The sequence below is a fragment of the Trachurus japonicus genome, chromosome 7 (genome assembly GCF_045865225.1).
Source record: "Trachurus japonicus isolate A0001 chromosome 7, Traja_1.0".
Classification (NCBI taxonomy): domain Eukaryota; kingdom Metazoa; phylum Chordata; class Actinopteri; order Carangiformes; family Carangidae; genus Trachurus; species Trachurus japonicus.
Window position 1 is genome coordinate 33,556,977 of NC_140913.1, and position 11,162 is coordinate 33,568,138.

Here is an 11,162-nt window from a genome sequence, read left to right on the forward strand (position 1 = left end):
GCTAACGATCCGTCTCTCTGCTCTGGTTTCTCCTCTAACCCACAGGGAGAGCGTTTACCAGCTCCTGTCTCAGACCACGCCAGAAAACACCAGTAAAAACTACGCCGGCTACAGCATCAACCCCAAAACACGGTACCAGAGAGTGAACCTCATGGCCATCCAGAGCCACCAGGTCAGGACCACTCCTCCTCCTCCTCCTTTATTTATTTATTTACCCAACACAGATTTTAAAACCTGAGACGTTTTTAATCATCATGAAGGTCGATCACAGACACAGATTAGAGTTAAACCTACACAACAAAACAGAGTTGTGTTTCTTGCACTGCAAAAACTCAAAATCTTACCAAGAATATTTGTCTTATTTCTTGTCAAAATGTCTAATTTCTAGTCAAAACTAAACTCTTTTAACTTAAAATAAGACTCATCGCCTAAAAATTTACTTGTTTTTAGATAATTTTCATTTTCAAACACATTTTTACTTGAAATAAGTAGAAAAATCTGCCAGTGAAAGCACGTTTTTTTTGTGCTTGTAATAAGAAAGAAAAACTTGCTCCACTATCAGATTTTTCTACTTATTTCAAGTGAAAATATGCTTGAAAGAAGTAAAAAGTGTCTAAAAACAAGCTACTTGGAGTCTGATTTTAAGTATAATGAGATTTGTTTTGACTAGAAATAAGACAAATATTCTTGGTAACATTTTGAGTTTTTGCAGTGTAGCTGCATCAGTGGTTTGGATGGTGTTGTGTTGTTTAAAGAACTCTGAGCTGATAATAGTTCAGTTCATGTCGTTAAATCGTCTCTGATATGTGATGACTCATCTACCTGTCCCTCTATCTAGGTGCAGCACCTGTATGATGTGGATAAGTCCCGCCCACTGAGCAAGAGACTGAAGGACAAGTTTGTTCACATGCGTCAAGGTCAGTTGGTCCTGATTGTGTCTGTCTGTCTGTGACGGTGTCTCTTGGTTGATTTAGTGTCTTTAAAGGTAGAGTCTGGAGTTTTGTTCAAATTCAAATTCAAAAAACTTTATTGTCTATCACAAGGCCAGAAAATTGTCATCAGTTTGGGCTGCGAACAGTTAGACATACAAACACCAATGTAAAAACTCACAAAAAGATCTCACATAAAAGCTATAAAATTCACATTGACGCTCACATAAAAGCTGCAACAGCAAGTAGGCCTAGATCTTGCCCTAAAAACGGGTACCTATTTCTTTTCGTTTAAAATTCGCATTGCAGTGGGGATAAAAGAGTTCTTGTAAGTCCAGGAGTAGGCTACTCTGGCCAAAAAAAAACTTAAAGGAGCGGTGTAGGGGATGTGAGGGGTCCATGGTGATGAAGAGCGCTTTCCTCTGTACTGCGCGTCTGTAGAGATCTGAGAGTTGCAGTTTGTAAACAAAACATTGAAACTGGGCCCCTCCTCTCTGCTAAGCTGTGTAGCCTCCTGCTCCTGATAGCAGCAGTTGTCATGACAACAAAGGAAAGGAAATACAGTCTGAGTGAAGCGCTGGAGCCGTGGGCCGATAGCCGACTGTCACCAACACCGGGAGCCTCCGGTGTTATGTCGTTATGCCGCTGTGGTGAGCTGGGAAGACGGTGTTAGCGGCGGATGCTAACCGCTACCGCTAGCCGAAGTTAGCATCAAGCTAGCTCACTACAACAGTCCTCATATTTGTTACCAGTCGAGGCTTTAGTTGTCGGTGGCGGTGGGGAATTGGTGGAATGTTTTTTCAGGTTAAATATAATTATGATCAACTCAATTTGGAATCCTATTTCTTTCAGTGGCATGTTTTATCTGAAAAAGAAAGATCTGAATCTGAAAAAATCCCAAATATCAAAACATATGACAGCGAAAAATGAAAATAAATGATTCATTCAAAAGAATTACCAGAGTTGATCATAATTATATTTAAACTGAAAAAACCTTTTGTACATTTATTTTTATTTTGAATACGTTGATATTGATCTTGAGTTTTGAAAAATACTTTCAAAATTCAAGATCAAAATTTGAATTTTCAGTTTCAAATTTTACAAAACATTTGACCCCAATTTAGCTCCATAGATCAGCATTTATTCCTATTTTATTCCGGTCATTTGTGTCCAAGTAAACATGGCTATAGTGTCTTTGACAGAGTAACCTGTTATTCCCTGTGAACAGTTTAAAATATTCCCAAACAACAAACCGTGGGCAACCAGCGAGGTCAAATTTGCCATTAACAGGAAGAAAGCTGCTTTTTTTCCTCCAGATGAGACAGAATTAAAGATGCTCAAAGGGAAGTCAAAGGGGAGTCAAACTGTCTGATGATCTGTTTGTGTTTGTGTGTGTGTGTGTTTGTGTTTGTCTCAGACTCGGTCGGTGGCTGTGACGAGCTGTTGCGTTGGTGCCAGAAACACACGGCGGGTTACGACAACGTCAACGTGAAGGACTTCACCCAGTCGTGGCGGTCGGGTCTGGCTCTGTGTGCTCTGATCCACCACTTCAGACCGCAGCTCATGTGAGTGGGCGATCGATCAGACAAACATCCACTAATGAGACGGGATGCTGCATAATTATGTAGTGATGCTAATTTGACCCAGTTCTTGGAAAGAAAGAAAGAAAGATGCATACATTACATTATATATTTGCATTTTACTCATTTTACCCTGTAGTTAAACAAACAGTAACCAGAGGCTCAGCGCACGGAGGGGAAACAATATTACAAGTTATTACACTAGTTATCACAATTAAATCATGTAAATTAGCATAAATGTGTTAAAGAGATGCAGGAGCTTTGGGAAACTTCACTGTTTCTCCTCATTCTGAATAAAAGCCTCAGTCATGTCAGTAACAGCAGCTTTAGGCCATTGAATTGATCCGGGATCAAATAACAATAACGATCAACATCTCATCAGTGCGTGGGAATAGAGTGGAACAAACCGAGTGAATGAACAAACAAAGCTTCATACAGATGTTCTTAAACATAAACATAAAGTCACATAACGTCTCTGCATTCATTTCTGTGCCAAAAAATTGATTCACATAAGAATTGCAAATCTCATTTAATACGATTCAGAATTTATATAAAATGTCCCAAAATCGATTTTAAAAAATAAAAAAATGAAACTAATCTGCTGGCTGTCGGCCTCCGTTTCCTTAGAATTTAAAAGGCAGCATGTTTAACTGCACTATTTTTTAAAAATAAAGAGGCACTTTTCATTTTGTTACTTTTGTTACAATATGTGATATTGCTTTTATGCAACAGTTTCAACAATTCCATCTAAGCATGGATAAATGTTTAAAACTCAATAAATGTGAAAAAGACACTTTAGTCATTCTGTCTTGCAAAGCAGACTGGAGTAGATCATGAGGATCCTTTGCACACCGACAGACTGAAGCAGAAATCATTAGGAATCTAATCGTTTTGAATCGAAAATCCATTTTGAATCGAATCGTAGCCACAAAAATCAGAATCTAATCTAATTGTGAGATAGTAATAGATTCCCACCCTTATACAATATGTCAATCAAAGTAAAAACCCCTACAGGCCAGTGTGCATCACTGATGAGGCTCAACCATGTTGGCACAGTAGAAACCACATCCATCTGAAGCACATTACACGCAATACAGAAACATGTAAATACCACGTGTTCCTTTTTTAGTTTACAAAGTGCTTTGACAACAAACAAAAAAACAGGAACTCCACAGAAAAAAAGGCGCCGTCACACAGGAAATACGAGCAACAGACTGAGACCAGGAGGAACCAGATAAGACGTAAAGATGCGGTTCAATAGGACCAAAATAATAGAAAGGGGATGTTTGAGATAGAAAGTAAAGCTGAGACACTACAGGTGTATAGGGTCAAAATTTAAACTAACAGATATCATCATGAAACTTCCCAAGTTTATCACAGATGTTTTTTGTATTATAAGTTTTGTTAAATTGTATGTTTAAATATGTAAATTAGGCAATATCTAATTAAATATGTGCTAATTTGCATACATTTCCAGAACCGAAATCTGAACAATGGATAAAGCCACTTTCAAAATTCTTGTTTTATTTTGTTGACATATTAGAGTCAGAAGTTTTTACAGAGGAGGATTTTGGATATCTCTTTTTATCACTCTGTAAATGGGAAAATTCTGTCACCAGCCCTAAAAAAAAATCTAATTTCTCCATGTTTTTAGTAATAAAATGTTGTATAAATCAGGCTTTGAATGATCTATCAACAATCCCCTCTGTAAAAACCTTCAGAATATAGAAAGGGATCAAACTGGAAGAGTTGTTTTAGAGGGAAATACAGAGACTGCTTGATGAAAAACTGTCCCTGAAGGCAACGCGCATCAGCGGTTTTGCTTGAATTTCCCTCTAATACAACTCTGTCTGGTAACGTTGTGTTATTATCTCATAGCGTGGTGAATGTGCAGATGTTTGAGATAGAAAGTAAAGCTGTGTGTGTTTCCTCCGCAGCGACGTGTCCTCGCTGGACGAGTCCTGCCCGGTCCACAACAACCAGCTGGCCTTCAGCGTCCTGCAGAGGGAGCTGGGCATCCCGCCCGTCATGGCCGCCGCCGACCTCGCCAACAGCGGCCAGATAGACAAACTGTCCATGGTGCTGTACCTCACACAGGTGCAGAAAGCCTTCACTGCTCCACCCAAAGGTAAGAGACAGTCTGGCCCCTCCATGGTTAAAGGGATAGTTCATTATCTCCTCCCCCTCATGTGGACTAAGGGCTGGGAGAAGTTTCAGAGTCCTCCGTGGCTTCTCTGAGTTACAGGGGGTCTCGGCGTAGCAGTGCATGTCCATATAACGGTTGCAAATGGATACCAACTGTCTTCGTAACAAAAAGACACACCAAAAAACACCCAAATACATGTACCTCCATGCTGCTCGTATGTAATGTCTGTCTTGTATTGAAGCCCCGAAATGCAAAATTGTCCCGAAAAAAATTAAATTAGTCTATATTTCTATATTGTTTAATCTAGTCTAGTCTAGTTCAGGCTGCTTTGAATACGACTGACTTGATTAAGAAAAGGTTGAATGACAATTCCAGTCAAATTCAACCTGGGGCTCTATAGTTTCCTAATATTTTAGCTCTAACAGAATGAATGTGTAGATTTTATTTTAAATGTCTCCTGTTCTGCAGTAGTTGTGTCTGTTCCTGCATCGCCACAGCAGCGTATGATGGGAGTGGACAGATCTTAGACTGTTTAGGCTGTTTACATCCCATAAAATCACCATTTATTTTCACAGACAACGTCAGAATACAAAGTCTCACGTGAGAGTCAAGTTGAGGTTCACTATTGGCGCTTTTCCACTGCAGTCACGGTACGGCTCGGCTCGGTAAAGATGCTCTTCGATTACAGTTGAGTTCTTCTAGTTCCTCAATTACGGACCACAGTGTGGTTTTACACACAGCAACATTTAACTCAGGTGAAGGAACAACAACAGTCTCGGTCAGATCAGTGGGCGCTGTTGCTGCTTTTTGAAATTTCTGGGTTTGATTCTCATGCACGTGGAGCCTCTGAGTTGATTTTCTTTTGTTGATGAAACAAACAGGAGCTTCAGACCTGGAGACATAGTGAGCATGAGACTTTGTATTCCAGCTCCGTTTACAAAAGTGTCATCTGTCTTGAAGTGAACAAACCCCTCGGTGTGTGTTTAAAGACATCTGATGACGTTATCTGTGAAATACATTGTGGTTTTATGGGATGTAAACAGCCTAATATCGGTCTGCTCCCATCACACGCTGCCGTGGCGATGCAGGGACAGACAGAACTACTGCAGAACAGGAGACAGTAAAAAGAAAATCTACACATTCTGTTAAGCTGCGTTCACACCGGACCTTTTGTTTTTCGAACGAGCGACGAGTTTACATGTTAAGTCAATGCAAACGAGCGATTGAGCGTTTAATCGCCCAGGCGAAAAAACGCTGGGGCTCGGAGCGATGGCGCTCGAGATGAGAAATCCCAACTCTCTGGCTGCCAGTCGCTCGTCGCTCAGCGCTGATTGGCTGCCGTAATCCCGGTGGTGCCGGTGTAAACAGAGACGCATGGCAGTGGGCATGACGTCATCAAAGCGAAAATGCGAGTCTGTGGCTCCGTGCCAAATTGACGAGCGAATGCAGCTGAGCGACAGGGCGTTGTTTTTGGAGTGATACGAGCGACAGCGACAAAAATGAAAGGTCCGGTGTGAACGCAGCTTTAGAGATAAAATATTAGAAACTAGAGCCTCAGGTTGAATTTACCTGGACTTTAGTTTTTAAAACAAATCCTGCCTACCTCAGCTTCAACAGTCTCTCCAATTAAGTCACTTTAAAGTGATTTATTTATCTCCATCGATCTTACATAATAACTCTGCTGCGTTCACAGCTTCACATCACCTTTAAAAGGGTCAGGCGTCCCCCTCCCTCTGGAACAATGTGTTGGGTGTTGAGAGGTGAGGAGTGTAAAAAAAAAAAAAAAAAAAAAATCAGCGCTGCCTCTTTAAGAGCATGCTCACCCAGAATGCATCTGGCTGAAGAGGCTCAGTGCTGCTGCTGCTCAGAGCTGGAGCTTCTGTCTGTCGCCTGGTGGAGCTGCAGCGATCCAGCAGCAGCAGCAGCAGCAGCAGAGCAGCTAACGGCTCGGTGCTGAGCAGAGTCTGATGGGACCGATCCACCCATGCTGCTGCTGCTGCACACACACACACACACACACGGGTTCTCTCTAAACCGCTTGCGGCGCAGGTATATTTATTTATTTATCTATTAATTAATGTGCAGTGATGTGAGTTTGTGCAGCAGCAGCAGCGTGTAGATCAACGAGCTGAGGTGAGCTGAGCTGCTGGAGTGGGTGTGATGTGTATAAACGCTGTCGATGTGTGTGTGTGTGTGTGTGTGTGTGTGTCGGTGTGTGTGTGTGTGCGTGCTGCTGCTGCTGCTGCTGCACATCAGTCAGTCCGAGGATCCGGAGCAGAAAGGGATCCGCCACTCAACCAGCAGGAGGAAGAGGAGGAAGAAGAGGAGGAGGAGGAGGAGGAAGAAGAGTGGTGGTGCTGCTGGTCTGAGAGTTTAGACGAGGATTGACAAGTTAGATTGAGCCTGACGCTGCTGAATATTACAAGTGAGAGAGGGATGATTCATGTATTTGTGCGTGTGTGTGTGTGTGTGTGTGAGCGAGGCTCCAACATGAATACTGATGGGACATAATAATAATAAATAAAAAAGTTACATGCAGAATATTAGAAGCATCTGCGTGTGAAGCTGAGAGCAGGCCGACTCCACGTTTACTGTGATGGTGGTGACGAGATAACCTGAATCTGGTGTGTGTGTGTGTTTCTCTCTGTGTGTTTCTGTGTGTGTGTGTGTGTGTGTGTGTGTGACATTTTCTCCGCCGGCCACAGAGCCTGCAGGCTTCCTGCCGACGTCCAAGACTCTGACTCTGTCCCAGACGCAGGCGGCCGTCTTCTTCCTCAACAAGCTGAAGCACAACTCTCTGCAAAGACGCAAGGTAGGTACACAACACAACACAACAGCATAATCAATGCTTCAACTTCAATTCAATAACGTAGAGCAGCGTCCACTGTCGGCACACACAAAAGCACCGAGAACTGATAAGATACTGAGACTGAGACGTTGTTTCTCCATAAACACACTGAGTCATGTGTTTGTTTTTTATCCCAGGACCAAATGTTAGTCAGAGGAGTTTCTGGGTCTAATCGAGTTTGTTTGTCCTCCACATATTCAACATAATCAGGTCACATGATAATTCAGAAGTTTCCTGATTCGTTTTTTGTTTTTTTCTCTCTCTCTCTCTGCAGGAAAAATTGGCAGCAGAGAAACAAGCGAGAGAACGAGAGACGAGGATGGGAGATGAGGACAGTGTGAGTGGAGCTCTTGACTTCATCTTCATCTTAACTCATTGAGTGCCGCGCTCCTTTCCAAAGTTTTAGTCAAGTGTACCGACAATTTAGACCATTTTTGACGATTTTTGTAGAGCCACGGCGTATTCTATATTATTGCCACCAACACATACTGTGGCTCATTTGAAAGGTGAAACTTTCTGCTTCAAATGGCCACAAACCGTTTGTTTCTACGTGCCTCCGTTCCTGAGAAAACTCAAGCTAAACATGGCTGGGTTTCACCAAAATCCCTCCTTTTTTTCTAGAAAAGGTGATAGAGCGTCTTTTATGAAAGGAGCTCTGTTTGTGTCTGTCGCTCTTCTGACACTCACATTTCAAAGGGCTCGTGTAAGATAAATATATACAACAATTGTTGTTCTATTCACAAAACCACCATCGGGGGCGGGGCGGGCGCCACTAAACAACAATAACACAGACGCACCGTGCCGTGTCACAGCCTCTCGCCGCGGAGTGTGATGGTCTCTGGGCCAATTACGTTTTTGGCACTCAACGGATGGGAACGAAAAACGAGAAATTACGTGGTTGGCACTCAATGAGTTAATTATCATCGTTGTCGTTGTTGTTGTTCTGTGAATTTTTCGCCTCATGACCTTTTTCTCCTCCAGACGGCAGATCCTCCTGCGTCGCCGGCGCTCAGTCTTCAACCTGAACCTGAACCTGAACCTGAACCTGAACCTGAACCTGGTTCTGGTTCTGGTTCTGGTTCTGGCTCTGGTTCCGGTGGGTCGATGACGCACAGCGAGGAGTGTTACTTCTGCGCTCGGCGGGTCTACGTGCTGGAGCGCATCAGCGCCGAGGGGAAGTTCTTCCACCGCAGCTGCTTCAGCTGCCACCGCTGCGGCATCACGCTCCGACTGGGAGGATACACCTTCGACCAGAGCACCGGTTAGCTCCGCCCCCTCCTCCACCCCCACACCGGGACACAATCGAACTGAATTTAATTTAATTTAATGAACTTTATTAATTAAATCCCGAAGGAAATTCTTAATATCAGCAGCCCATGTATACATTCATTCCCAACAACACAATAATAAATAGACAGAATCAATAGATAACAGACAGACAGTACCTTTAAAGGGACAACAAGGAGTTTCTCCATCGGCAGAACGAAAAATTCCGCGACAATAAAAAAGTCTCATATTAATGTGGATGAATCTACGTTACCCACACTTGTTAATGGGCCCATTTTCGATAAATATATCGTTTTGTCTCTATCGTTATTTTGTTATTATTAGTGGTGGTGGAAATGCTGGGCGAGCCGACCAGCGTTTCTTTACTTTCGGTTTCGTGGCGAGTCATGAGAATAACGCCGTCGAATCGCCGTTTATGGTCGGAACTACGACGGTATGTGATCGTCTTCGAACCTCTGACTTTAATTCTTGATGAATGAAAACATGAGTCTGTCTTGCGCCGGTCAAAGAATTTCATGGTGCGCGCGGAGGCTCATAAATGTAGTGTGAAAACGCTTCGCTTTTCCAAAACTCCTCGTTGTCCCTTTAAAAATATATCTAAAAATTCTTGCTAATTCTCATACCCTCCGACAAAATTCAAATTTGCATTTTTTGTGTTTTTCTCTACAAAAAAGTGGGACTTTAATCACAAAAACTGGTATTTAAGGGGTTAAAATTTTAGAAAATTCATGATTTTTTGTTATTTATGGTGAGGACGGAAGTTAATAATGACATTCATTTAAAAACAATTGAAAAAATATATTTATACATAATATTAATATTGCAATCTTTTTAAAAGAGCATTTTTTTGTGTCGTAGGGACTCAGGAGGTGCAATTTATTTACAAACAACTTTGCACAGAAAATTAAAATTGATCAAAATCAATATTGATGCCCCCCCAAAAAATTCAAATTTGCATATATAGGATGGGGAAAAAATCTAATTTTTGTGTTTTTCTCTACAAAGAAGAGGGACTTAAACTGGTATTTAAGGGGTTAAAGTGTGGACATAATGAGGAGACTCTCATGTATTTTAATCTCGTTAGCTGCTAACGTAGCCGTCGTTTAGTATGAAGCACCGACAGCTGTTTCACCTGTGGGAGCAGGTGTTGAGTCAGAGCAGAGATGAGACGTCGCTGCAGCTCATGAAGCACCGGGTTTTTTTATTTGAAATTAATAATTTGGCACTGAGACCATTTTTTTTGCTAGAGGAGTTCCCATCCAGGCTGAGAGCAGATTAATCATTTAAGAAAACAGCAGGGTTTCATCATCCTCTTCGTCTTCGTCTTCACTAGTTTCTTGATTTTTCTCGACTCCTTCTTATTGTTTTCATCTGTCACGTCCCCCCAGGGAGATTCTTCTGCGAGCTGCACTCGGAGGAGCTGGAGCTGGGGAACGGGGCTGAGGCGTCTCGTAAGGTGGGTCACTGAGCAGAGCAGATGTAAAACACTCTGCTGCTTCCTGCTGCTGCAGACTCCTCGGCTCCGTGTCGAGGCCTCGTGTTCCTCTCCGTGTTACACAATCTTCTGTTGCATGATGCATCGTCCTCCTGGCGGCGGTGGCGGCGGCAGCAGCACAGTCGCAGCTTCTTGTTTGATGATCAGATGAAGAAAAAGTCATATTACAAGAAGAAAGTCATAATTTTTACAAGAAAAAAGTCATAGGCTAATTTTACGAGAATAATGTCCCATTTTTACGATAAAAAGTCATATTACAAGAAAAAAGTCATTATGTGAAGAAAGTCATAATTTCACAAGAAAAAAGTCATAATATTCCATGAAAAAAGTCATAGGCAAATTTCACACGAAAAAAAGTCGTATTCCAAGAAAAAAGTCATAATCTTCTGTTGCATGATGCATCGTCCTCTTGGCAGCAGCAGGTTGCAGCTTCTAGTTTGATGATCAGATGGTTGTGTAAAAACATGAGTTCAGGTTCAACAGTTCATCGACGGAGTATTAGGGCCACATTGAGAAAAACATTTTTCACAGACTTCGAGTATAAAATCATAGTTTTTACACTAATTTTACGTGGATAAAGTCATAATTGTACGAGAATAAAGTCATAATTTTACGAGAAAAAGTCATTACGAGAAAAAAGTCATTATGTGAAGAAAGCTTAAAAGGAAAAAGTCATAGTACTTCAAGAAAAAAGTTATAGGTTAATTTTATGAGAATAAAGTCAATTTTACGGGAAAAAAAAGTCATTATGAGAAGAAAGTCATAATTTCACAAGAAAAAAGACATAATATTTCATGAAAAAAGTCATAGGCTAATTTCACAAGAAAAAAAAGTCATATTCCGAGAAAAAAGTCATAATCTTCTGTTGCATGATTCA

General features: G+C 41.6%; 1 protein-coding gene across 1 annotated transcript in view; it reads left to right on the forward strand.

The window, feature by feature from the left end:
• The window catches only part of mical1 (microtubule associated monooxygenase, calponin and LIM domain containing 1), a 49,346-nt gene that overhangs the window by 29,251 nt on the left and 8,933 nt on the right, over positions 1-11,162 (forward strand). The window contains exons 11-18 of the mRNA XM_085782934.1: positions 46-172; positions 839-917; positions 2,347-2,494; positions 4,447-4,637; positions 7,361-7,467; positions 7,778-7,840; positions 8,485-8,764; positions 10,179-10,246. Of these exons, the coding sequence (XP_085639060.1) occupies positions 46-172; positions 839-917; positions 2,347-2,494; positions 4,447-4,637; positions 7,361-7,467; positions 7,778-7,840; positions 8,485-8,764; positions 10,179-10,246 (1,063 nt within the window). The remainder of the gene's footprint in view (positions 1-45; positions 173-838; positions 918-2,346; positions 2,495-4,446; positions 4,638-7,360; positions 7,468-7,777; positions 7,841-8,484; positions 8,765-10,178; positions 10,247-11,162) is intronic.